At 45.4% G+C, this 25,169-nt stretch overlaps 1 protein-coding gene across 5 annotated transcripts in view; it reads left to right on the top strand.

The window, feature by feature from the left end:
• Nucleotides 1-25,169, top strand: part of LOC134529692 (homeobox protein cut) — a 393,665-nt gene that overhangs the window by 224,771 nt on the left and 143,725 nt on the right. For all 5 annotated transcript variants that reach the window (XM_063364052.1, XM_063364049.1, XM_063364053.1 and 2 more), the window contains exon 3: nucleotides 615-788. In XM_063364052.1, the coding sequence (XP_063220122.1) occupies nucleotides 615-788 (174 nt within the window). The remainder of the gene's footprint in view (nucleotides 1-614; nucleotides 789-25,169) is intronic.

The raw sequence follows: 25,169 nt of genomic DNA, 5'->3' as shown, positions 1-25,169 counted from the left end.
GACGTGATGTATGGTGTGGGGAGTGCGGAACGTAGATGGTGGGACTGCAATGTGGAGTGTGGGGGAGAAGGAGGTGAGGTTAGAGGATAGAGGACGTGATGTATGGTGTGGGGAGTGCGGAACCTAGATGGTGGGACTGCAGTGTGGAGTGTGGGGAAGAAGGAGGTGAGGATAGAGGATAGAGGACGTGATGTATGGTGTGGGGAGTGCGGAACGTAGATGGTGGGACTGCAGTGTGGAGTGTGGGGAAGAAGGAGGTGAGGATAGAGGATAGAGGACGTGATGTATGGTGTGGGGAGTGCGGAACGTAGATGGTGGGACTGCAGTGTGGAGTGTGGGGGTGAAGGAGGTGAGGATAGAGGATAGAGGACGTGATGTATGGTGTGGGGAGTGCGGAACGTAGATGGTGGGACTGCAGTGTGGAGTGTGGGGGTGAAGGAGGTGAGGATAGAGGATAGAGGACGTGATGTATGGTGTGGGGAGTGCGGAACGTAGATGGTGGGACTGCAGTGTGGTGTGTGGGGGAGAAGGAGGTGAAGCTAGAGGACAGTGATGGTGACTGGAAAGAGGACGCGGCAGTGTCTAACACGGCGCCGGCGGTGCTCTGGTTGCAGCGGGCCACGCTCGCAGAGAAGGAGGTTAGCGCGTTGAAGGAGCAGCTCGCCACGGCCAACCAGAACCTGCAGCTGGTGGAAGGGAAGGGCAAGCCGTCGTCCGATATGGAGCAAACCATGGACCTGATAGCGAGGTCCTCGCTCGAGGTGGAGCTGGCGGCCAAGGAGAAAGAGGTAAGCGACATCGACTGTTTTTTTGTTCTTCTCGCCCCTGCCCGGCTCTGCTCCTGTTCGTGTGTGCGCGCTCCGGCCTGGCCCTGCGCTCCATATATACATTATGCCCGCATACGTCTTCGTGCGCACCGTCGAGATAATCACCGCTCGTTTCGACATACACGCCCTCGGCCTCTCTGAAACAGCCCCTATCGCCCGCGGGCGCCCAACGTCCGCCGTGGACGGAAGGCGCGCAGTGCAAATACTCCGTTCCATTCGCTGCTCTGGTTTGCTCTGGCGCGCGCAGGCGGGCGCGCTCGCTTGCTTGAGCCGTCGCCAGCGCTGGCAGGTTGGCGTGGCTTCTTCCCAGGTTCCTTGCAGCGTGGCAGAGCCTGGCTCTCAGCGCTTCTTCATGACACCCACTTGTTATTAATAAGCCCTGACGATTTGTGACGTAACATGTTCATGACAAACAAATATACGTTTATATAATTCAAGCTACAACGTCGCTTGAAATCCCGATTGATTATTATTTTTTTGGGAATATATCTTGTACTGAGGATTTAAACAATTTATTGGGGCCGATATATTAATTTCTAATACAATCCACGTTGTTTACTACCTAGTTATTAGGTAGGTTAGTGGAGAAAAAAACACTGTTGACACAGTACACGGTATTTGTCAGAACTATTGCTAATGCGAATTTCATTTAATTACAAGAAGATTTGAGAAAGACTTAGTAGTTGTTGTTAAAACAGCTAAGGTAAAACTTTTGCGTAGCACTTATGTGGCTCCAAGCGTGTGCAGAGCCTTAGTAGAAAAAGTTTTTATATAAAAAATATTAAATATTTAAAGTGTTTTTGATGATAGCTGACTGCTATCGATATTTAGTAAACTCTGTATATTCATTTTGAATATCGTTTTGTAGGCCTACATAAAAATTATTATAATGGCTGTTTTAAAAACTTTTTATTACAGGCGGTTGTGAAGGAGGTTTGCTATGTGCGAGCTATTTTCGCCCTTAACGCTTCCACGGATCTAGCGCTCGAATTAAGGGAGTGTGTTACACTTCAGTTTATTAATTAGTAATGTTTAACAGTTGGTCTTTTTAAGTAAACAAATTCTTTTAATTCAAAAACATAAGTTTTGTTGCGTAATGTTTGTATAAGTTTTGGGGATGTGTGTACAAATACTGAGAACTAAATTAAATATAGAATATAAAAAATATAAACTACTGGCTAAATAAAGAAATAAAATTTACTTTAGAGAAAAGCATTTATTTTTGTTTGAAGTAAATTAGTTTTTATATTTTTATAGTTTTGATATTTATGTACAGCTGAAATAAATTTATTTAAAACAAATCCTAAGTTCATATCATAAATTGAATTTAGACATGAATATTTTTGGAAAGTCTTGAGAGACTTGAAAAGTCAACCAAAGACAGAAAAGACTTGAAAATACAAAAAGTTCAACATGTAATGATAAGGTTACGTGCGCACTCTATTAAAAGGGCTTTACTAATATTTTCGTTGGAAACTCGATAACAATTCTGCTGTCTTGTCTGTCTTCAAAAAAATATTTAAGAAACCTACATATCGTTTTCTTACATGTGTGTCAGTTAATTAAAAGCTATCCAAAGTGTATTTACGTGATTAATAACATGGATTAAACAGTTCTACGTACAAAAATTCATATTCTAGAAAAAAATCTGATTACAGCAGGAGCGTAGATGATAGTAGCTCGCAGCTCTCGATGCGCGTGCCACTGTCGCCCTTATCGCTCTCTCCCTGCCGGCCCTTAACGACGCTAGAGTTAAAATAAGAACCGTCCCAAGGAGAATCGATTGCCGTAACGCGAAGCAATCGGACAAGAGGAACAACGCCAAGGCACGGCCGTTTTTTTAACTGCAGTGCGGAGGTTTTTTCCTCTCTCTCTCTCTCTCTCTCTCTCTCTCTTTGTCTCTCCCTCCATCGCGAAGCTGTCAGAAAATGACTGTGGGCGGGCGAGGGGTGTTGCGCGGGCGGGAATATTGGGTTGCGGAACAGCACGCGACGCCACGGCGAGAGCGATCGCTGTCCTACCAGGGCTGGCCTCCGCCTCGCTATGCCACTTCCACGTCAAACCATACGCTGTGAACACTGGACAAACAAACACTCTGCGCATTTTTTGAAGTGAAACTTCTTTGGACGCGATGGGAGTTAAAATTTCAAGGCCGAATTTTAATGCAATGTTTTCGTGAAACCTTCGTTTCTGTTTTTTCCCCCTAACCTAATTACTAAGTGTATTTGGGAGGGGTCTGGGTAGGGAAGACTCTAAGTGCGTCTCAGGCCGAAGCCTATACGCTCTAAGCATGCAGGTTAAGAACCATGCAGGAGAGGAAGCATGCATAATGTGCTAGGAGGGGATTGGCCAGCCATGGCAACGTTTTAGCCATGACTAACTCCCCTCACTGACTATTCTAAGTTAAAACTAGATAAGTTGGGCCCAGGTAAAACCTGCATAGACACAGGGAAAACCCTGTGCACTGATATGTGGGATGCCAAATTTCATGCATTAATTACAAGCAGGTTGATTACAGGAAACAGAAGGATGGTTCTGGAAGAAGAGTTGGACAGAGTAGAAAGACTACTATGCAAATGGGCGGGAGTTTGGATATTTTGTCCGCATTTGGTTTGGTGGCACTGGTTGTTTCGGGGGCGACTTTGTCGTTTCCCACCAGGCTGCCAGCCAGCCTAGACTAAGTTAAGAAGGGGAAAATTCGTGTACGCTGCTGAATTTAAGCAAATGTAAAGAAACAATAAATTAACATAAAATTAAACGTGAAACCTTCTCTGACTCGAAAAGTACGGAGAATAGGTTGCGGACGGTGCAGAGAACTTGTCGGGCCCCGATGCCTTGAGCGGGCTCCACGTGTCTGCGTGCAACTAAGGTTGAACCCCGCCATGCTGCAGGGATAGGCGTGTCGCAGCGGTAGGGACCCGGCTGCGCCTGACGCCACCTGACATGCTGGCATCTAGTAAGGGAGTATTTGTGCAGAGGGCAACACAGCGGGGTTTGAGCTTATTGTTGTGAATCGCGCCACGGCCTATATTCGTAAGAAAATGGTGTTCTTTCAAGTACGTATTATTTTAATTACTTGTGTAATTCATTATTGTTAAACATTGTTATATGAGTATTGTTTTAGGCGTGCAACTAAATATTTTTGAATTGAAACTTATTTCGGCGCGATGAGAGTAAAATTTCAATTACAATTCCAAGGCCTAATTTTAATGCAACGTTATTTTCGTGAAACATTGTTTTGAAACGTTTATGACGCAAAGAGATATAAATAAAGCACTTACAAGTCCAGGTTTGAATTGTCAAAAAATTTTCATTTCTATCACGTGTAATGAGTTACATGTGCTCTCTTTTTTACGTTATGAGCTCTCAAAGTCACATTTTACCGAAATAAACTGGATCTCGGAACTGAGATTTGTCATTTTAATAGTGAATGCTACTTCATGTCATCTTTAGTACTTACTGATTTTTTTTTTACCTTCATTGAGAGGTCAGAGTTCCTAAACGTGTGAAATACGACATCAGAGATAAGTTCCGTTCACGAAATTATCTTAGAGAAATATAAATTTTAATGAATTACCCGGAAAAAAAAACCGACTTTTAGCCTGGAAAGTTTCACTCCAAATAATCAATGTTCATCTCTTGTGCAGTCAGCCAAACAATTGGAAATACAAATGTTATCAGTGGTTTAGGAATGGTAGTCGTGAGTCGAGCATCCCCAAGTGAGTCTTCGCTAGCTCGCTGGCAGGCGCTGCTTCTCACGAAGAACCCAGCAACACATTCGGCGCCCAACTCAAGTCCACGTTCCTTCCTCCAGAGGCCAGTTCCTCTCGCTGCTGGTACTCACCTGTGCATGCTATTGATTATGTCGATCTGGCAGCGTGGCGGAGAGAACTCGCTGTTAGAGATGTAGAGATCGGAAAAATTTGCGGATTCATTTCGCAATAGGCTAGAATCAAAATACGTTTGCCTTTTTACCGCATCAGTGATTGGGCCACAGTTTATTTGAATGACACTCGGCCAATGATAAACTTTCAACAAAAGAAGTATAGAATCACTAGTGTCCCAATTAACAGGTGACACGAGTCAGTAGCCAATGAGCAGACGTAATTGAAATCGCGAATTTTTCCGGTCTCTAGAGATGAGGATTCATCGCGAGAATGCTGATGGTGCCAGGGTAGGTTATGAAACAGTGTAATTTTTTCCCACTGTTTGTTTAGGGGGAAAAAAAACTTTTCACATGGTGTGGATATTTCCAGACTAATCACGTACGTTCTGAAATGCAACACCCGTGTTCTCATGTCCTATTTAAAGAGTGTATGTAACATGCCCCATTTCGCCGGCACAACAAACAGTCATATTTCCCCGGTGAAATTCACCTGTCTCTAAGTTACCGAATTTATGTTCGTGTTTAGTCTACATTAACTAACGCAAATAAAATATGTTGAGTGGTCGTATTATCGTGTCCTATGCACTCACATTTCGCCTCCGTTTTCACCAGGTGCGATTAATACTCGCACAAAAAAATATCTTCATGATTAAGAAATATAACTAGCTAAAACTAACCCCTGAGCAGACGAAATTATATAAAAAAAATAAAACACTGCTCACTATAAATGATTACAGTTTTCAAAATATGCACCATGAAAGTGGTATGCTTATATAGAGCAAATATAGTGCGTCGCACATGCCGTTCGGCCTACTAAGTCGCGCGCAAACGTCCACGGTACTGTTATTTTTCTTATGGGATTGGACCTCATCTTCGTGGAATGTGCAAGTCCCGGAATGCTGACGAACATTTGGGGGTGTTAGGAGTGTTACGGTTAGCTTAAAATCACACAAGATGGCATAGCATCTCGGAGGCTAGCAAAATTAAGCTAGCCCGAAGAGATATACGACAGTAAAAAAAAATAGTTGCCTAAGCTGACGTCTGAAACTCCTGTAAACCTAGATACAGTTCTGTTTCGTGTGAACCCTTGGACTGATTCATAAACTTCAACACAGTATCTATATTTATAAATGAAACATTTTTCCTTGGTTGGATAGGTTGGACGAGGTCAGCTCTTTATACAAGTTATGTTTTGGATTTTATAGGGCTTTTCGTTGCACTCTTATGCACAGAGACGTGAGGTAACGTGACCTCCAAGTTTATAGTAGGCTCTAACCTCTTGGCTACGACTGGGTAGCCAAGCCGGGGAGTTGGGTTCGAACCCACACGACCTTGTCATTTAAACGCTATCGAACGACCGTTATCAGCTTAAAACTAGTAGCAGAGATCTGACCCTCTCGCAAAACATAGCAGTGCCTAAATTCCTGTTGAGACAAGCTGCCGTATAGGAAAGCAGCGTCACATAACCGGCCGATGGTAGAGTTTCAAGAGACGGGCACTTGGACGTGGGCCTAAGTCATGATTGTGTCCGAGCCACCTGGGCACCGACAGGGTGCTTGGGAAGTTAAGTCATGCTAGACGCCCGCCAACGAGGAAACACACATCAATGCATAATTGAAAGAGACATGAGCGATGAGAGCAATTGTTGCTTTACCGTTATAAATATTCATACCAATCGTAACTATTTTCTACATGTATCTTGACGCGAAACGATTACACACACGCGTGTATTTTATCATTGACGTGAATCGCTCAAGATTCAGGCGTCAGTTTGTGGTATTCAGGGCACTCAGCTACTAGGTGTCCCAAATATTCAAATTATACGCGCGTTCTGTTTCTTCACGATAACAAAACACGGGTGTCTTACGACAGGTTCAAGATTATCTTGCACATCGGTAACAATGTTTGGCAGTTCCTCAATGAAGCAAAAGAAAAGCATTTTATGACAATTAGTCCAAAAAACATATTCATAAGGCTGGTGAGTTATGGCTGGAAAATTTGACTGCCTCTAAACGTTTTAATAAACTTTGTGCATGACTGCACCATCAGTAGCTCTGATCAGCGAAATAAGCTTGTCCTGCTCTTGAACGGGTCAATGAGACTGCAGATGCCTTGTTGCAGAAGGTATACTATGCTCTTTAAAATTAAAATAAAAACATAGCCTATCGGAAATACCATCTGTTAACATATTCAATGAACACTTCCAGAAACCTTGCCAAAGCACCTTCAACTGCCCTCAGAAGGGGACACAGTCATCCAGGGTCCAGTTCTGTGCCATTTTTCTCACATAACCCCGGCCTGTAATGCTGGGATGGTTCCTACCTCAGTTCCCGGGACTGTTGTAGAGTCTGGTTCTGATTGACCCCGGTGTCAAAGACACGCAATGAAATCACCATTGGTTTGGCGTCTGTCTGTAGAAGGTTCCTTTCCGCACGTAAGACACGGCTTCCCCTGCAGCATACTGCGAATACACCGATATATAATTATGGACGCTTCTCCCGGTGAGCCCTCCCCACTTGCCGTGCTCCGTCGCTGCTATTTGTTCAATAACCTTTCGGAATTCCGCCCCGGCTGCAGCGCAGTATCGGGGAGGAGCAGAATGCTTTATTTCCTCGGATTTCAGCGTGAGGAACTCCTCAGTCAAGTCGGCGGGTTGGCAACCCTGCCGCTTCGCAAGGCTCGATGCCGCGATGCCTGCGTGACTGTTTCTTGGCCTGCGAAGCCTCACTTATTTGTCGAAACACCAGAGCTTCTTCCTGCACCTGCACTAGGGGCATGCAGATTTCGCGAAAAGATTTCGAGATTAGTTATAAATTAAAACACTGTAGCATCTTCTGTGTTTCGTGATTGGGGTCAGTTTCTCCCAGGCACATATTGATTTTTACAACACCAATCACAGTGATTCAGTGTGGAAGTAAACGCGTCCTGAATGGCTCTGTCAAATAAGGCATCGACTTCTCTCGCAGACGGCCACCAATCACAAGGAAGAAACCGCTGGTGCGGGTGTACCTTGTTGCAGTCAAATAGGCGAAAAATGCCTGCCCCTAAAATATAAGATGTTTTCGTGCTCGACCGGGCCAATAAGAACACAATGTCGGCGGCACTGGGAGGTGAGAACCCCCCGGTGGCGGCTGAGGAAGGACTTGCTGCCGACTGTACCTCTCTCAGCACGCACCAGGAACCAGTAAGAGTCGGGACCAGCTGGTCTCGCGAGCAGGCCGCAAGGGATCAGTTCCACACGCGGCATGTCGCAGTCACACGGAGTCTACTTCCAGGCGAGAAGCAAGCTTGTACTATACGTAGGGGCAGGCATTTTTCGCGAATAAATCTTAACGCCTATTAGACTGCAACAAGGTATACCCGCAACAGTGGTTTCTCCCTTGTGATTGGCGGCCGTCTGCGAGAGTAGTCGTTGCCTTATTTGACCGAGCCACACAGGACGCGTTTTCTTCCCCGCTGAATCACTGTGATTGGTGTTGTTACAATCGATATGTACCTGGGAGAAACTTGCCCAATCACGAAACACAGACGATGCTACATTGTTTTATCTTTCATCTAGTCTCGAAATCTTTTCGCGAAATCTGCATCTCCCTACTGATTGGCAAATCATGTTTCGCCATACTACTGGAGAGTTGCACCATTTTGGTGGCGTGTGTGTCTAAGGTCCACGCCAAACTCTCTTTTGAATGCCCAAGTGTGCTAAGAACTTATTCGGTCAGGCTATTTAGGACACTTTGCTATCCCAAAGGATGGATAAGATTCGAGTGCTAACATGATTCAAGTATCTGTAAGAAATTAAACCAGTGACTAAATAAAAACGATGCTACAGTGTTTTTACACACATTAAATCTGTCATCCCTTTATAACCAATCCTTCGTAACTCAATAGACTACTAATATAAAGGTGCGTACACCAAATTTCATTTCTTGGGGGGGGGGGGGAGGGGGAGGGAGAGAGAGATTACTTTGCCCGCTGTTTGCTTTCAAATTATTTCCTACTATTGGTGGGAATGACAAATTTTGAAACTTTTTTTTAGGACATGGGAAAATCTGGCCAATTAGCACTGACGAAGCGTGAGACAATTTACTGCATTGCTCAATATATATTTTCCAATCCACGCCGCTAGATGCCACTACTGTAATTATTCTCACGCACTTACCACACGCTGTACAAGAACGTGGGTACACTCCACGCCGCCACGTACTGTCTCTATCACTAGGGACTGGAAAAATTCGCGGTTTGAATGACCTCTAGGATAGACTCCACGATCCTCTATGTACGCGGGAATATTACACCAGCTCATTGGCTACTGACTCGTGACACCTGCTAACTGGGATGCTTATGATTCGATACTTCTTACGTTGAGGGTCATTCATTGGCTCACAGTCCTTCAGGCAAACTGTGTTCCAATCACTGAAGCGGCAATAAGTTACACGCACTTGGATTCTAGCCTATCGCGAAATTAACCCGCGATTTTTTCCTGTCTCTACCTATCACTAGGGCCATAAAAATTTCGCGAAAAGATCCCGAGAGTAGCTGGAAGTTAAAACACTGTAGCATCGCCTGTGTTTCGTGATTGGGTGAGTTACTTTGAGGTGCATGCCTATTGTTACAACAACCAAACACACTAATTCAGTGTGGAAGCAAACTCGTCCTTAGTGGCTCGTGCAAACAAGGCGACGACTTCTCTCGCAGACGGCCGCCAATCACAAGGAATAAACCGCTGGTTTTGGGTATACCTTGTTGCAGTCTAGTAGGCGTTCAGATTTTTTCGCGAAATTTTCCTGGCCCTACCTATCACTAGAGACCGGAAAAACTCGCGAATTCATTTCGCGATAGACTAAAATACAAATAGTTATACCTCAGTGCTGCCTCTGATATTGGCTCACAACTGACCTGGATGACTCTGGGCCAATGAGAAACGCCCCACCAAAGCTTTATCGAATCACAGGCTGCTACGTTGAGACGTCTCACAAGACAGCAGCCAATGAGTAGAGACCCGTGAATTTCGCGGATTCAATGACCTCCAGGATAGACTCCAATATCCTCTACACACTCGGGCAAATGCCACCTGTTCATTGGCTGCTGACTTGTGAGTCGTCTCGACTGGGTGGCCTGTGATTCGACATTTCTTTGAGTGAGGGTCTCTAATTGGCCCTCAGTCCTCCAGATTAACAGAGAACCAATGACAGAAGCAGCACTAAGGTATAATAATTTGATTTTTAGCATAACACGAAATGAATCCGCGAAATGCACGGGTCTCTACTAACGAGTGGGTGACATTTGACCGAGTGTACGTAGAACTATGGAGTTCATCCTGCAGGTCAATGAACCCGCGAATTTTTCCGGTCCCTACCCATGACAGTATTTGGTGACGGCCTGCTACATCACAAAGGTGCTCGGAAGGAGAGGCGCGGAGGTTGCCGAGGTTGGCCGCCCTGCGCAGGGCAGGTGCTCGTGCGAACCTTCGCAGGCGGCAGCTGGCGTCCTAATGAAACCTACAGATCGGTGATTACACATCGAGACGGCTCGCCCATCTGCCGCGCGGACAGCCGCGAAGAAGCAGACACGCGATGCCCCGGCCAACCACCGTCGACCATCGACGGCCCCGTGTCATTGGATGCTTCGTCGCTGGGGGCATGCAGACTTCGCGAAAAGATTTCCAGACTAGATGGAAGTTAAAACACTATAGCACCGCCTGTGTTTCGTGATTGGGTGAGCTTCTCCCAGGCATGTATTGATTGTAAATAACTAGAGACCCGGAAAATTCGCGGGTTCAATGACCTCCAGGATAGACTCCAATATCCTCTACACACTCGGGCAAATGCCAACTGTTCATTGGCCCCTGCAGCGCGCCAAGTTCAATTTTACGTTTCCGGACATACGTACCTAAACAACAGTTGCTTGTTTAAGCTTTATTGCCTGCCAAACATTGAATTTATGCTCCGAAATTTGCGAATACTCTGTTTAGTAAAATATAACGTATGTTTACGGGTTATTTTATTTTGACTTAAAGTTTCGTCGGCAGCGAGGCGCTAAATGGTATCTTGCAACGAAACAGACCAAGGATATCGAGGAAGGCATCGGTTGGTCGAGCACGGGCGTGTAAAACAGTTCAATTGGATATAAATAGAGACCGGAAAAATTCGCGGATTCAGTTCACGATATGCTATAATCCAAACAACTGTACATTTAGATTGCTTCTCTGACTGGCTCACAGTTTATCTGAAGGACTTGGAGCCAATGAAAAACCTTCAACCAAAAAAGTATCGAATCGTAAGCGTCCCAGTTGACAGGTGTCACGAGTCAATAGCCAATGAGCAGGTGGCATTTGCCTGAGTGTGTAGGGGATTGTGGAGTCTATCCTAGAGGTAATCCAAAGCGCGAATTTTTCCAGTCTCTAGATATAAAGGTCAACAAAAGTACAATAAAACAATGTAATGTTTGATAATTCGTGCGAAGTAGCTGTATTTGAAAATGAGGGAGGCGCACGGCCAGCGACCCGCTGATTGGCCGAGCTCTCGGACGCCCCGCCCACAGGGAACAAGAGGCCGCAGACTGTCTTTGAGCGCCGCCGCTTCTCTCTCCGGCGGCGACGAAGCAGATCGTCAAATTGTAAAAGGTTAATCTGGCTACGCTGTAATTACACCAGCTTCGAAACCAACGTTTTCACCCTAGATGAAGAACTTTTCTGCCTGGCGAAGGGGGAAATGAGAAGGTTTCCAGTTATTTCATAATGATTGCAGGGTGCAGGGAAGACGCTCGATTAACCACCTGTGGAACTCCTTCTTATTTTTGTTCTGGTAAAAAAAAAATGGGGAGATATTTTTTTCCTTCGTGTCCCCAATCGCTCATTCACCTCCGGCCGGACCAACACCCGTCGTCGTGTGACCTCCGCGCTGGTCGCGTATCGCGGGAGCTGACTTTCCCACGAGGTCGCGAGCCCTCCCTACCACCCAACTGCTCGCCCTCGCTTGCTCGCTGGCCCAGTCACACAGCTGGTGATCCTTCTACTGAATATACCAAAACACTATGCACTATGTATAGGGACAGGAAAAATTCGTGGATTCATTTCGCGATACGCTAAAATTCAAATACACATACCTTTAAGCTGCTTTTGTTATTGGTTCACTGATCATCCGGACGACTCTGGGCCAATAACACTTAGCCAAAGAAGTATCGTATCACAAGCAAACTAGTTGAGACGACTCACAAGTCAGCAGCCAATGAACAGGCGTTATTTTCCCGAGTATACTGAGGACTGTGTAGTCTATCCTGAAGGTCATCGAAAACGCGAATTTTTCCAGTTCCTAACTATGTACGTGTTTTTGGGAGCTGGGAAGCGTACGTACGTAGCCCACCTGCTTTATATTCGATGCATAGTAAATACGTTTATTTAAAAAAAAAACTTAGAATTTCTCATTGAAAACATTTTCTAGGATATATTTTCCGTCCTTATAAAATTGATAGTTCTTTTATTTTCGTTCCTAACGCGTGTTTTTTTTTTAAGTTTGAAAATTAAATTTTAAATAATTCCACAATAACCACAAATCATTTGGTACAAAATGTAAAAAAAAAAAAAAAAAATACGGTTACTTTATTATTCCACAAAAAAAAACTGTTACGGAGAGCACTTGTAGTGCCATAGTTGCTTCCTGCACGACAGACAGACTGAGATCCAGTTCGCAGCCCTGTGCTTAGAGGCGATGCTGCATTACATGCACCAGCGTGCGTGGCACTTAGCAATTCGCCTCGCCGGCTTCACTTAACACCTGCTCGACGAAGGCTCAGGCTTCTCGCGCCGGTCAGCGCACCTGACCTCTGACCTCAGCCAGCCGGGAGAACAGACCCGCTCTGCCCACTGTTTGCTTTCGAGTTGTTTCCATTTGTTGGCGGGAATTGAATATTCTCCCCCGCGTGCGCCCTTGGGCGCGAGTGTTTACCATCGACACTTGCGCTGATTGGCCGGATCACGCGAACCTGGGTCGAGCCCGCGTTTTTTTTTTTTTTTTCGCAGGCAGGAAACGTGGCGGACGTTTCCGTGAGTTTTCCCGGGGCGCTCCCGTTCCCCGCGCGCATTCATTCCGCCAGTGCGTCGAGAAGGTAGGCCCGAACACTTATCGTGGCTAAATTACAATATCGACTTACGTTCGTCTTGATCGCGTTACTCAATCATTGACTTATGACTTTCTGGTATGAAAGTCGGAATATGTCGTAAGCAATACCGGATCAGCATTTAAGGGGCCAGTCTGGTCAGGGGTGTGTCTTGTGTTGGTGAAGCCGGATGATAAGCGCGACGCTTTATGGTGCTTCTAGCGCGGTGTGGTCTCTAAGCGCATGGCTATGAAATGGTGCGCAGTCGTTTCGTCGTGCATAGGAACAACTGTGAAACTTGAGCGGCGAAGGTGACATTATGTGGCGGAGGAATGAAGATAAAGGTGTAATGCAGGTCCGTTTAAGTGCTTTCGAGAATCTGTACCGGTTGTTTTACGCCTTTCACGCCTTTTAGCCGTTTTTAACTCTTCTATAAATTCTGTTTAAAAACTTGATCCGCAAACAAAGCTGCTGATCGGGAGAGCAGCCCCAACTGCCCGGGCGGAGCGCGGGGTTCACGTCTGCAGGGGTGGCAGGCCTGCGTCTGCGGGGGTGGCAGGCCTGCGTCTGCGGGGGTGGCAGGCCTGCGCGCGGCGGGGGTGGCAGGCCTGCGTCTGCGGGGGTGGCAGGCCTGCGCGCGGCGGGGGTGGCAGGCCTGCGCGCGGCGGGACCGGAAGTCTCGGGCGTGATGGCGCTCGCCCGTCTCCAGCGGCGCAGGTGTTTGTTTCGCACGGGTCGCGTCCCACGGCGAGAAGTGCAGTCGTGTCAGCGCTCGCTTCCCACGGCGGCTCGCCAGGGCAGGTTGGCAGCAGTGCGCCTCGTCCCGGCCGTCAACATTGCTCCTGTGGCGCAGGGAGGGGGGGGGGGGGGGGGGGAAACCCGTGGAACAATGGTGGGGGGTGGGGGGGTCCGGTTAGACGACACAAGCCAAGCCTGTGTGTTGTTTTCAATTCCCGTATTTTGGTCTAGATGCATGCAATCAGCAGAAAACTATAATTGGAGACCCATGAATTTCGCGGATTCAATGACCTCCAGGATAGACTCCAATATTCTCTACACACTCGGGCAAATGCCAACTGTTCATTGGCTGTTGACTTGTGAGTCGTCTCGACTGGTTGGCCTGTGATTCGACATTTCTATGAGTGAGGGACACTAATTGGCCCTCAGTCCTCCAGATTAACAGAAAACCAATGACAGAAGTAGCACTAAGGTATAATTATTTGAATTTTAGCATAACACGAAATGAATCCGCGAAATTCACGGGTATCTAACTATAATATATACAGAAAGTTATAAAAAACATAGTTTTAATGTTAACGTCAACTAATCCCCTTACATAGTCACGCTTTTGCAGGCGCAACAGAGCCCTCAGTGAGGGGCTTCTCAAACCCAGGGGGCGAGCCCCCCCTCCCCCCCCCCCAAACCCCCTCATGGGATCTACCCCCATGGAGTGTATATTCACAACTGACACAACAGTCCTCCTCTTAGCCACCCTTGCTCTACCGTGTGGTGACTACTCCAGCATTTCTCCTGGAGTGATTCCGGGGGAAATGTGGACCGGAGTGGAAGCGCAGGAGCGATAAGGGCGACTGTCTCTGGAGCACCACATGCAGAGTTGGCCTTACGTACGACGCACTGAACTGGCCTGGTCGCTTCATCTCCCAGACGCTATTATTTTATTACGCCGTAATATAGGTACCTACTCCTGGGTTGTATGATTCGTACCTGAAATGTTTTGCATAAAACATTCTTGTTTACTATGATTTAGAGACTAAACGCGGAAAAAATACCACAATTCCTAATACATTTAGTGATATCATTATAATATCATGTCAGAGAAATTTATGTGACTTCTTAAGTGATAAAATTTCAAATAAAATTGACATAAATTTAACATCAGAATAAAATATTTCAATCAGGAAAATATTTGAATTACATCTTGAATTTATATGTACAACTAGAATCAAACTGAAAATATTCGTTTGTCAACTTCGCCTTGTTCTTTTCTTAGATGGATCCCTAAAATAAAATATTTTAAAAAATGTAACGTGATTGATTCTCATGAAAAACATATTTCATAGGTTTGTCAGTGTCATGAAAATCGTATCATATCAATGTTTTCTTTATCAGGTATTGAGGTAAATATTCGATAATGAGGCAAAATATTCTGTATTCTGACTGGCGAAAGATAGTTTGTTTGAATGGCTCCTAAATAATTTGACATGTAAGACATTTTAAAAGTTTTTTACTCTTTAGTATCTGAAACGTGTTTACTTAGTGTACGAAAACAGATAGGAGGGACTACAACTATAGAATAGTTTGTCTGGAAACCTGGATTTCAAACAGTCCACCCGTTAATCATAAGTAGAGACCCGTGAATTTCGCGGATTCAATGACCTCCAGGATAGACTCCAATATCCTCTACACACTAGGGCAAATGCCAACTGTTCATTGGCTGTTGACTTGTGAGTCGTCTCGACTGGGTGGCCTGTGATTCGACATTTCTTTGAGTGAGGGTCTCTAATTGACCCTCAGTCCTCCAGATTAACAGAGAACCAATGACAGAAGCAGCACAAATGTATAATTATTTGAATTTTAGCATAACACGAAATGAACCCGCGAAATTCACAGGTCTCTAATCACAAGGAATTTTGTTTTTGGCTGAAAGTCCTAAGGGCGATATCAGCAAGCATATCAGGTGCTTACTGTACTTTAAGCCCGAGGCATGAGTGTGCGGAAACTGCAGTCTCTTCGTCGTCGTTGCAGTCGTTTTCTCGCTTTAAAAAAAATGCAGTTTAGAAACGAAACATCGAAAACAGAAATAGTACTTTTGGGGAGTCAGCAGTTTCAGAAATGCTCCTCTTAAACAGCCTATTCGGATGCGCCGAGCAGTTTCGAATGCGACGGGCTCCTGCGAGCTGCGAGCTTCGCCAGGTGTCGTCTTCGAGCGAGGACTGCATAATTCTGCTGTTCAGAAGTGCGTAGCAGAGTTTGCAACACGCGCCTTGACTGGTGTCCTACATATTCATTTGGAAGCTACAGAGATGCGACACACAGAGAAAACATTTTTTTTTTTTTTTTGCCTAGTGAAAGAGAGCTCGAATAAATGTTTGCCAAACGTCAAATGTCTTGAAAGTTGGTAAAAACACCCCCCGCATGGTCTCAAGAATTTCCGATCGCATTGATCTAGCCTGTTAAAAACGTGCATTTCTCACACCACATGGTGCATATGTAGTGTGTGTGACCCTGAACACCCTGCATACAAACCTTCCTCTGATGGTCACATCAACTTGAAAGCGTGAGTGTTTTGAGTAGCAACTTCTGAGGCTACCTGGCCGTCGTTATTTGACAACCCTTCGCGCCTGTCAGGCAGGCAGTTCGCTGTGCGATTCGTAGCAAATTGTTGCCTACCTTCTGGCCCAGTAGTGACGTATTTACTGCATTTGCTTTACTTGTAGCTGGGGAATGGAAAATGTAACGGGTTCAGTGACTCTAATTTCTGCTAGACGTCCAAGACACTGTTATTAATAACATGTGTTTGCCTTCAATAAATTCCCATTTTAATATCGATTGTTTTGTACCAGAATCGTTCTTTTCCATGGCAGAGGGTTTGCTACGGACTTGGAATTCTTCTGAGCTTTTCAAACAATTTTGATCCAAATGGAAAAGTATAATTACTGTTTAGTTTTCAGTAGTGTTGCCAGTCGCCAGATTATTTCGAGGAGTTTTCCAGTCCCTGCATACAGAATATTTTTTATGTATAAATATCTAAGCTATTGCTATACGGCATTTGGCAGGATAAATTTTATGAAAATGGAACGGAATTCGATGAACTGAACTGTATCACAAAGATGGCAGACTCACATGTAGCAACATAAACCCGTATGTAGTCTCTTTCGTAAACATTACGGGACATACCAAACGTATTAGTGTGCCAAATGTAACGTTATGATGAAACTATCCTGGAATATATTTGGTAAACTAAAATTGTCATAGTAAAATCTAAATACAAGTTTTAACATACCTGAAAAAAAATTGGCGTTACAATTATGATAATACATAATCTCCTTATAAATTCCCAACAGGCTTACTAGCAAAGCGGTAGAGATCGCGCTTGGAAACATCAAGGGGCGGGGTTCAAGTCTCATAACAGGAAATTCATTTTCCATATTTTTAATAATATTATAAAATAAAATTTTTGATAAGCTCAATAGGTTAAGGTTTGGTTGTAGGAAGTATTTACAGACTGATTTCAGTCGTTTAAGCTAAACCAAATTTAAAACATATACTTAGTAATATGTTTCAGGTTAATATTTTAGTAATGTCATAGAAGTATAACTTCTAGCGTATGTGGAAACTTTATAGTATCAACTGTTTAGTGAATTTAGCAAGGCGGGCAGTATTTGATAAAATTCCTGTTGAAAATCAGGTCCAAAGCCGGGGTTTTATGGCAGCCTTTTCTAACACAGAACTACCGTGAATGAATGCAGTCTTAACGGTATTAACAATAAATTAATCTTCTAAGAACCTAAGTTACGTTTATTGAACTTTTTTTTAACTCAGGCTACATTCATGAATACAATAGTAGTATATATTTTCTAGCATTTTAAACATTATAGCTAAAGTTAGTAAAACAGGAAACGGTGGACAGACACTTACGTATCACAAGTTGAGCAATTATTAGATCTAACATAAACATTTGTACGAAACAGGCCTATGAATTTGTGTTCGTTACATGTTTGGTGTTTTTATAACGTTTTCACAGTCTTCAGACCCAGGAATGTCTCATTATTAGAGACCCGGAAATTTCGCGGATTCCTCTGGCCTCAGGATAGAATTCAAAGTTATAGGTGTGCTCGACCCAGTTTACTTTCCCATTGGTTGATTTCTTAGCGAGAACATTTTTATCCTTGTTATTTGGCACTACCTGATTCGCTTACTTCTCTCCTAGCTGGACATCGTTGGCTCACGGTCGTAGAGGGGCGTGTCCAGATAACTGCGGTCCAATCATGAACACAGTGCGACAGTGTGGAGGTTTGCATTCTAGCTTGCGACTAAATGAATGCGCGAAAATTCCGTGGCTTTACTCATTATAGTAGTTGTCACTTTGACAATGTTCCCTGTACCTGTCTAATTCCACTCCAGTTTTATAAGACGTCTCAGGTTGAAGAATAATTTGGCATCGAGCTAGCGTGCCAGCCATGAAAAGTTTGTAAGCTTGCCACGTGTCATGATTAGTCTAGAAGCCTCATTCGATATAGCTGCAAGTGGACCGAGATTGTCAAAATCATGCTTACGTGAAGCATGGTGTGGCGAGTTTGTGCAGCGTGTCTGAGCCAAGTTACTTTGCCTGCCGAGATGCTGTGTGAATCACTTAGGTAGGTGTCGTATCTGATTTTAATCCAGCTAGGTTTAAACCCATCGTCAAGGACAGTTGCTTAGGAAGATGACTTCCTGGGAAGCACACCGTTTCAAGGGACTCGCTTCCATTTGTGGTCGAAAGTGTTATTCGATATGGCGTCGCTTTTCAAAACGCTAGAAACGAAGGAAGGGAAGCTTCCGAGCGAAGCCCAATTTTGTCTTGGAACGGCAGAGCAATTTACTTTGTAATCACTTATGTGTGAACGCTCTAATTAAATATTCTTAGTATCTGGGCGAAGATTAAAAAAAGAAAAAAAAATAGAATCCCTCCAGCAGAATGCGACTTTGGTCGATTTAAAATACGCGTCGTTCGCCCGGCTTCTTTTTGAATCTGGCCGCCAGATAAGAAGGAGTGACGTGTTTTTAAAAAGAGAGGCGCTGCGCGCATGAGGAGGCGCGGCTCATCCGCGCGAGGCCTCGATTAGATTACGCGACGGACGGCCTTCCAGACACAAACGAATCAAAACTAAATGATCCCTTTAAAAAAAAAAGGGGGGGTATGGTAAGGGGGAGGGGGGACTTATCTCGGCGGTCGCCGGAATCCAAAGTTCAAAGAGGGCTTGTGGGGTGGGGGGGGGGGGGGGGAATATATCCGCTCCATTGGCCGTCGCGAGGCCGGTCCATTTGCGAGGCAAGCCGCGGGCATAAATCGACGGCCGAGAGACGGCGCGCACAATGGGCTTCGGTCGCAGGCGTCTTCTTGCGAGGATTTCCCCCGCGCCAACTCTCGAACGTAACATTTGACTGCGCGGGCGATGATCGCGCTAGGGCCTCTGTGGCGCGGCATTATATTTACCCGCGGAGGGGGGAGAGGGGAGGCAGGAAGGCGGTGGCTTGTCGGCGCGACTTGGCATCGGCCGCCGAACAGCGCAGCGCCTTGTTCCCCAGGGAAGAAAAGGCGACCGAGCCGCCGCCCGAAACCCCAACCCTTTCTTGCACCCCCTCCCAACCTACTCCCCCCCCCCCCCGCCCGCTCTTAACACCGCGAGTTCCTGTCGTAGGGGGCAATCTCCAGAAAACTGACTCGCTGAAATACAGCCGAGGGACGTTGTTCGCGAAATCCGAACTTTTTTTTTTTTTTACGATTTCTCGCCGTCTGCCTGGGGCCGCCCGAGCCTGCCGAGTTCTGCCTCGTGTGTCGACACGCGCCGCCTGGAAGCATCGCGACATTCCCGAATATTCCCGAATATTCCCGAAGAGGCGTCGACGAATGTCCGATCCGGGAATTATAGTATTGTTCCTGCTTTTAATCTCCGTGAATCGTATTTCCAGCGAATGGAAAACGGGTGTTTTCAAGAGTCGCATTTAGGTTTGGAATTTTCTGTAAAAGATCTTATGCACAGCATAAAAAAAAAAAAGTATTAATCATTAAAAATTTCGTCTTTATTATTTCGTACTAAAATGACAGATGTCACACAAAGGCGAGATGACAACGGAAAGACTCCGCAAAGTGCAGTGCCTTACGCGAGTTGATGCGGCATGACGTGAAAATAATTACTCAAATATGGCAGGTGAGGCCTTGCCGTAAGTATCAGCACCGTTATTAAGTTTTTTTTTTTAATTTTTATTCAAAGCAGAACGAATTTGTATGTTAAGCAAAATTTGCTCTAATGTACTGTATTTTTCAAAATGTAACAAAATTTATTTCACTGTTTACTAATATTTTAAGTATTAACATAATTATTAGTTTGACTAACTTTCAAGAGAATTTTTTTGGATTAATTTACCTGTGCAACTTAAAATTGTAACACACCATCAATATTTAATAAGCGAATACAAATCATCACATATGTACAGTTGGGATTAGTTCTGGTTTTTGATCAAATTTATACTCACCACCCGAATTGATATTAAACGAATTTGACATGTTTCCCAGTTAAGTAATGAAAAAATATCATGGACCCTGTACTAAAATTTATTTACCTTTCTATTTAGGAATGACAGGAATGAATCTCGTACTTGTTGACAAACCGGTGGACGCACACACATACATATATACATATATATATACATATACCTATATATATAATGCTTCATGAAAACTCTTTTAACAAAAAATCAAGGAAAGAGAAATTAAAAAATCCTAATTTGAGAAAATTGACCATCTTTCTGCAAAAGAAATCTGCATTGGCTAGCTTAAAAATTAAATAAAGTATGTAGGACGGAAGCATTTCTAGAATAAATGTTTAAAACCAGTATGTAGTTTATATCCCACCTTCCTTGAGTTTATTGTAAGGTAGTGTGTGTGTTCGCGTCGTCAGCTCCTCTGGCAGACTGGCAGTCTCCGCGCGAGGCGTGTGTTGTGCGTGTCTGCAGTTCCTTCCTGTTGTGGGAAGAACGCGCCAGCCATAAGTTGGTAATTTAATAATGAGCTGTCGCCAGTAAATGTTTTCCCATTCTTTTGATACGGTTTTTCTTGTTCGATTCGTCTGTTTCTGACCCCGTATTATTTCAGTCCGCGGTACCACAAGAACATGCTAGCTGGATAAGAACACGTATCACTAGAGGCAGGCATTTTTCGCAAAAAAAAATTTGATGACTTGTTAGATTGCAACAAGGTATAATCGCACCAACGGTTTCTTTCTTGTGATTGGCGAACGTCCGCGAGGCCTTATTTGACCGAGCCACTCAGGACGAGTTTTCTTCCGCGCTGAATTACTGTGATTGGTCTTGTAACAATCGACATGTGCCCGAAAGAAACTCAGCCAATCACAAAAGCACAGACGATGTTACAGTGTTTTAACTTTCGGCTAGCCTCGGAATCTTTTCGTGATTAATGCATGCCCCTACGTATCAGCTAGAGACAGGAAAAAATTCGCGGGTTCATTTCACGATAGGCTAGAATACAAGTGCGTGTAACTTATGGCCGCTTCAGTGATTGGAACACAGTTTGCCTGAAGGACTGTGAGCCAATGAATGACCCTCAACGTAAGAAGTATCGAATCATAAGCATCCCAGTTAGCAGGTGTCACGAGTCAGTAGCCAATGAGCTGGTGTAATATTCCCGCGTACATAGAGGATCGTGGAGTCCATCCTAGAGGTCATTCAAACCGCGAATTTTTCCAGTCCCTACGTATCACTAGAGACTGGACAAATTCGCGCTTTGGATGACCTCTAGGATGGACTCCACGATCCACTACACACTCAGGCAAATGCCACCTGCTCATTGGCTATTGACTCGTGACACCTGTCAACTGGGACGCTTGCGATTTGATACTTTTTTGGTTGAAGGTTTTTCATTGGCTCAAAGTCCTTCAGTTAAACTGTGAGCCAATCAGAGAAGCAATATAAAGGTACAGTTGTTTGGATTATAGCATATCGTGAAATGAATCCGCGAATTTTGCATGCCCCTACGTATCACGTATGTTTGGGTGCTCTGGCTGGGAACCCCGAGTTAACGGCGGTAGGTGTGTAGCTGTTACAGGACCATCCTCAGAGCAGAGCAGCGCTGCTTGCTGCTTGTTTGTGTCGTTATCAACTTAAAGTTTGACCAAACACACTGACGAGCGTTTATACTGATGAATGTACTGGCTCACAAGGCGAGTGTTTGATGAGATGAAATCATTATCGCTTGATCACGCTGTGTGTGTGAGTGTGTGTGGCGTCACTTCTTTTTAAGAAAAGTATTTACAGCTTTCCTCCGGCAGACCAAATACAGGATGCGTCCTCTTATCTCCATTTGAATGTTATATGGCATCTTAATCTCAAAATCTGACGCGTTCGTTTAGTTCAAACATTGCAGTGAAATCCTATATTTGATGTCTAATATTTGAAGGCCTATTATGAGAGTGGGATCATTGTAAAACATGGAAATGTGATCATAAAAACGGGGTACTTTTTTTTCTTGTTCCTGTTAGATAACACACGTGAATGGAGATATTCTCGTGAGAGGAGCAGGAACCTAGTAAGTAGCCTACACACATGCATTCCCGTAGCTTAGCGCCTGGAAGAGAGCGGGGCGAATTAACCATGTTCATTTCCACTTGGGTTAGCCAACGGTTAGCCGGCACACTTCCCACATTAGTTCTGTTCCAACCATTGCTCGGGTATCGAAACTACAAAGAGACATTATATCTGTTTGGATCTTTCTGCCATCCAAGCTTTTGATTCTTCGCATTGTTGCAGTACATTTACCTGCATGGTGCCAGTTTATAAATTCACAAGTTTAACTCATGCAAATAAAACACAATCTGTTTATTGTCAGAGGCGAACAAAATAAAAAAATAACATGTTTGGCTTCCATTGCGTGTCTGCCAATACGCACTTCTCTCGCGACGCAGTGGTTTTCCTCCTTCGCGAGTTAGCTCAAATATCGCCGCCGCTGCGCTGATTTCGCTGATTCACTGAACTCCAGGCTGGACTCAAGTTGCCTGTACACAATCAGGCCTTTTCAGAATGCTAGTTGGTGGAAGCCGAGGTCGCTTGCTCGATCACTAGGTCACTAGAGTCCCTGCAGAGTCGCAGCAAGTACGCGGTGAACCGGAGGAAATCCGGAAACAAAGCAATAGCGTTTATAACATCCTGTGTTAACTAAGACTTTTACAGTAGTGTGTGAAATGCAACTCTATCAAAACAGTCTTAATTTTTTTTATTTCAGCAAATGGAATGTAATATTAAATGATTTTTGAATTTGTGCCATCAAAAAGAAGATAAATGCATGCAAATTAGTGCTACACGTTCGGAAACTGCATAAGAGATCGTATTAGTTTGTGAGTGGGGTTCAATATACATAACAGTTGTGTCATTTGAGATTAACAAACGGCTTATCAAATTAGGTTTTTAAACCAAATTTTAGGGTATCGGAGATCTTAGAAGTGTTTGAAAAAAAAAATATATATATTACCTTGAAAAATCAGCTTGTTTCAGTTTCTACAATAAGTAACATTGTATAACTAATTTTGAAGGTACTAGCAATCAAAACAAAACTATTAGTTACAAATCAGTTTGCATCGTGTATTTAAATAATTGTAATCCAGGCTATATTTGTTGAACCTAATGGGTAGAGTCACGGAATTTTCGCGCATTCATTTAGTCGCAAGCTAGAATGCAAACCTCCACACTGTCGCACTGTGTTCATGATTGGACCGCAGTTATCTGGACACGCCCCTCTACGACCGTGAGCCAACGATGTCCAGCTAGGAGAGAAGTAAGCGAATCAGGTAGTGCCAAATAACAAGGATAAAAATGTTCTCGCTAAGAAATCAACCAATGGGAAAGTAAACATGGGTCGAGCACACATATAACTTTGAATTCTATCCTGAGGCCAGAGGAATCCGCGAAATTTCCGGGACTCTACTAATGGGTGTCTGGTCTCATTTTCCCGCTAAATCCCGGCGAGGTGATGCACAGAGAATCTGAAGTAGAGTTGCTGTCTCGCGTGCCGCGGTCACAGAGGCCTAGAGCCAGGGACCTCCGCCTTGCAGGCCTCGCCTCGCATCGGGCAGGGTGAGGACGGGAGTACCCCGAGGAAACCCACTCCGCGGGCGACGAGTCGTGTCTGCGCCGCGGCCCCAAGAACCAGTTTTTTCGGTTCGACGCCGAAAGTGCTAAACAAGCGCGCACCGGAAGTAGACACGACGGCCGGAAGAGGATGTCAGACGCGCCATTATCAGAAATAAACGGTAGGCTATAGTGTTTTTTTTTTTTTTTTTTTTTTAATATTGACGTGCGCTGCTTAGTGCCTGAAAGCCTGCGAGGGTGCCTGCCTGACATGACTTCCTGTTTGAAACATCGCCCGCAGTGCGAATGAACCCGCGACCTTCACAAAAGCAGCAACTTTGGCGGTCTGTTCACCAACCAGGCGCGCTCGTGGTTCGACACCAGCGCCCCGACATCGCTCACACGAGCACCAAGTCGTTCTCGGGCGGATCTCGCCGCCTTTAAGCCTCTGCGCATGGACACTCTGCTAGTCCATATAACCTGGGCTCTTGTTTCCCTTCCTCGGCGGTCTGTTCACCAACCAGGCGCGCTCGTGGTTCGACACCAGCGCCCCGACATCGCTCACACGAGCACCAAGTCGTTCTCGGGCGGATCTCGCCGCCTTTAAGCCTCTGCGCATGGACACTCTGCTAGTCCATATAACCTGGGCTCTTGTTTCTCTTCCTCGGCGGTCTGTTCACCAACCAGGCGCGCTCGTGGTTCGACACCAGCGCCCCGACATCGCTCACACGAGCACCAAGTCGTTCTCGGGCGGATCTCGCCGCCTTTAAGCCTCTGCGCATGGACACTTTGCTAGTCCATATAACCTGGGCTCTTGTTTCTCTTCCTCGGCGGTCTGTTCACCAACCAGGCGCGCTCGTGGTTCGACACCAGCGCCCCGACATCGCTCACACGAGCACCAAGTCGTTCTCGGGCGGATCTCGCCGCCTTTAAGCCTCTGCGCATGGACACTTTGCTAGTCCATATAACCTGGGCTCTTGTTTCCCTTCCTCGGCGGTCTGTTCACCAACCAGGCGCGCTCGTGGTTCGACACCAGCGCCCCGACATCGCTCACACGAGCACCAAGTCGTTCTCGGGCGGATCTCGCCGCCTTTAAGCCTCTGCGCATGGACACTCTGCTAGTCCATATAACCTGGGCTCTTGTTTCCCTTCCTCGGCGGTCTGTTCACCAACCAGGCGCGCTCGTGGTTCGACACCAGCGCCCCGACATCGCTCACACGAGCACCAAGTCGTTCTCGGGCGGATCTCGCCGCCTTTAAGCCTCTGCGCATGGACACTCTGCTAGTCCATATAACCTGGGCTCTTGTTTCTCTTCCTCGGCGGTCTGTTCACCAACCAGGCGCGCTCGTGGTTCGACACCAGCGCCCCGACATCGCTCACACGAGCACCAAGTCGTTCTCGGGCGGATCTCGCCGCCTTTAAGCCTCTGCGCATGGACACTTTGCTAGTCCATATAACCTGGGCTCTTGTTTCCCTTCCTCGGCGGTCTGTTCACCAACCAG

This window comes from Bacillus rossius, chromosome 2 (genome assembly GCF_032445375.1).
Source record: "Bacillus rossius redtenbacheri isolate Brsri chromosome 2, Brsri_v3, whole genome shotgun sequence".
Lineage (NCBI taxonomy): Eukaryota > Metazoa > Arthropoda > Insecta > Phasmatodea > Bacillidae > Bacillus > Bacillus rossius.
The sequence above is the reverse complement of the archived record's forward strand: the minus strand, read 5'-3'. Positions and strand labels throughout refer to the sequence as shown.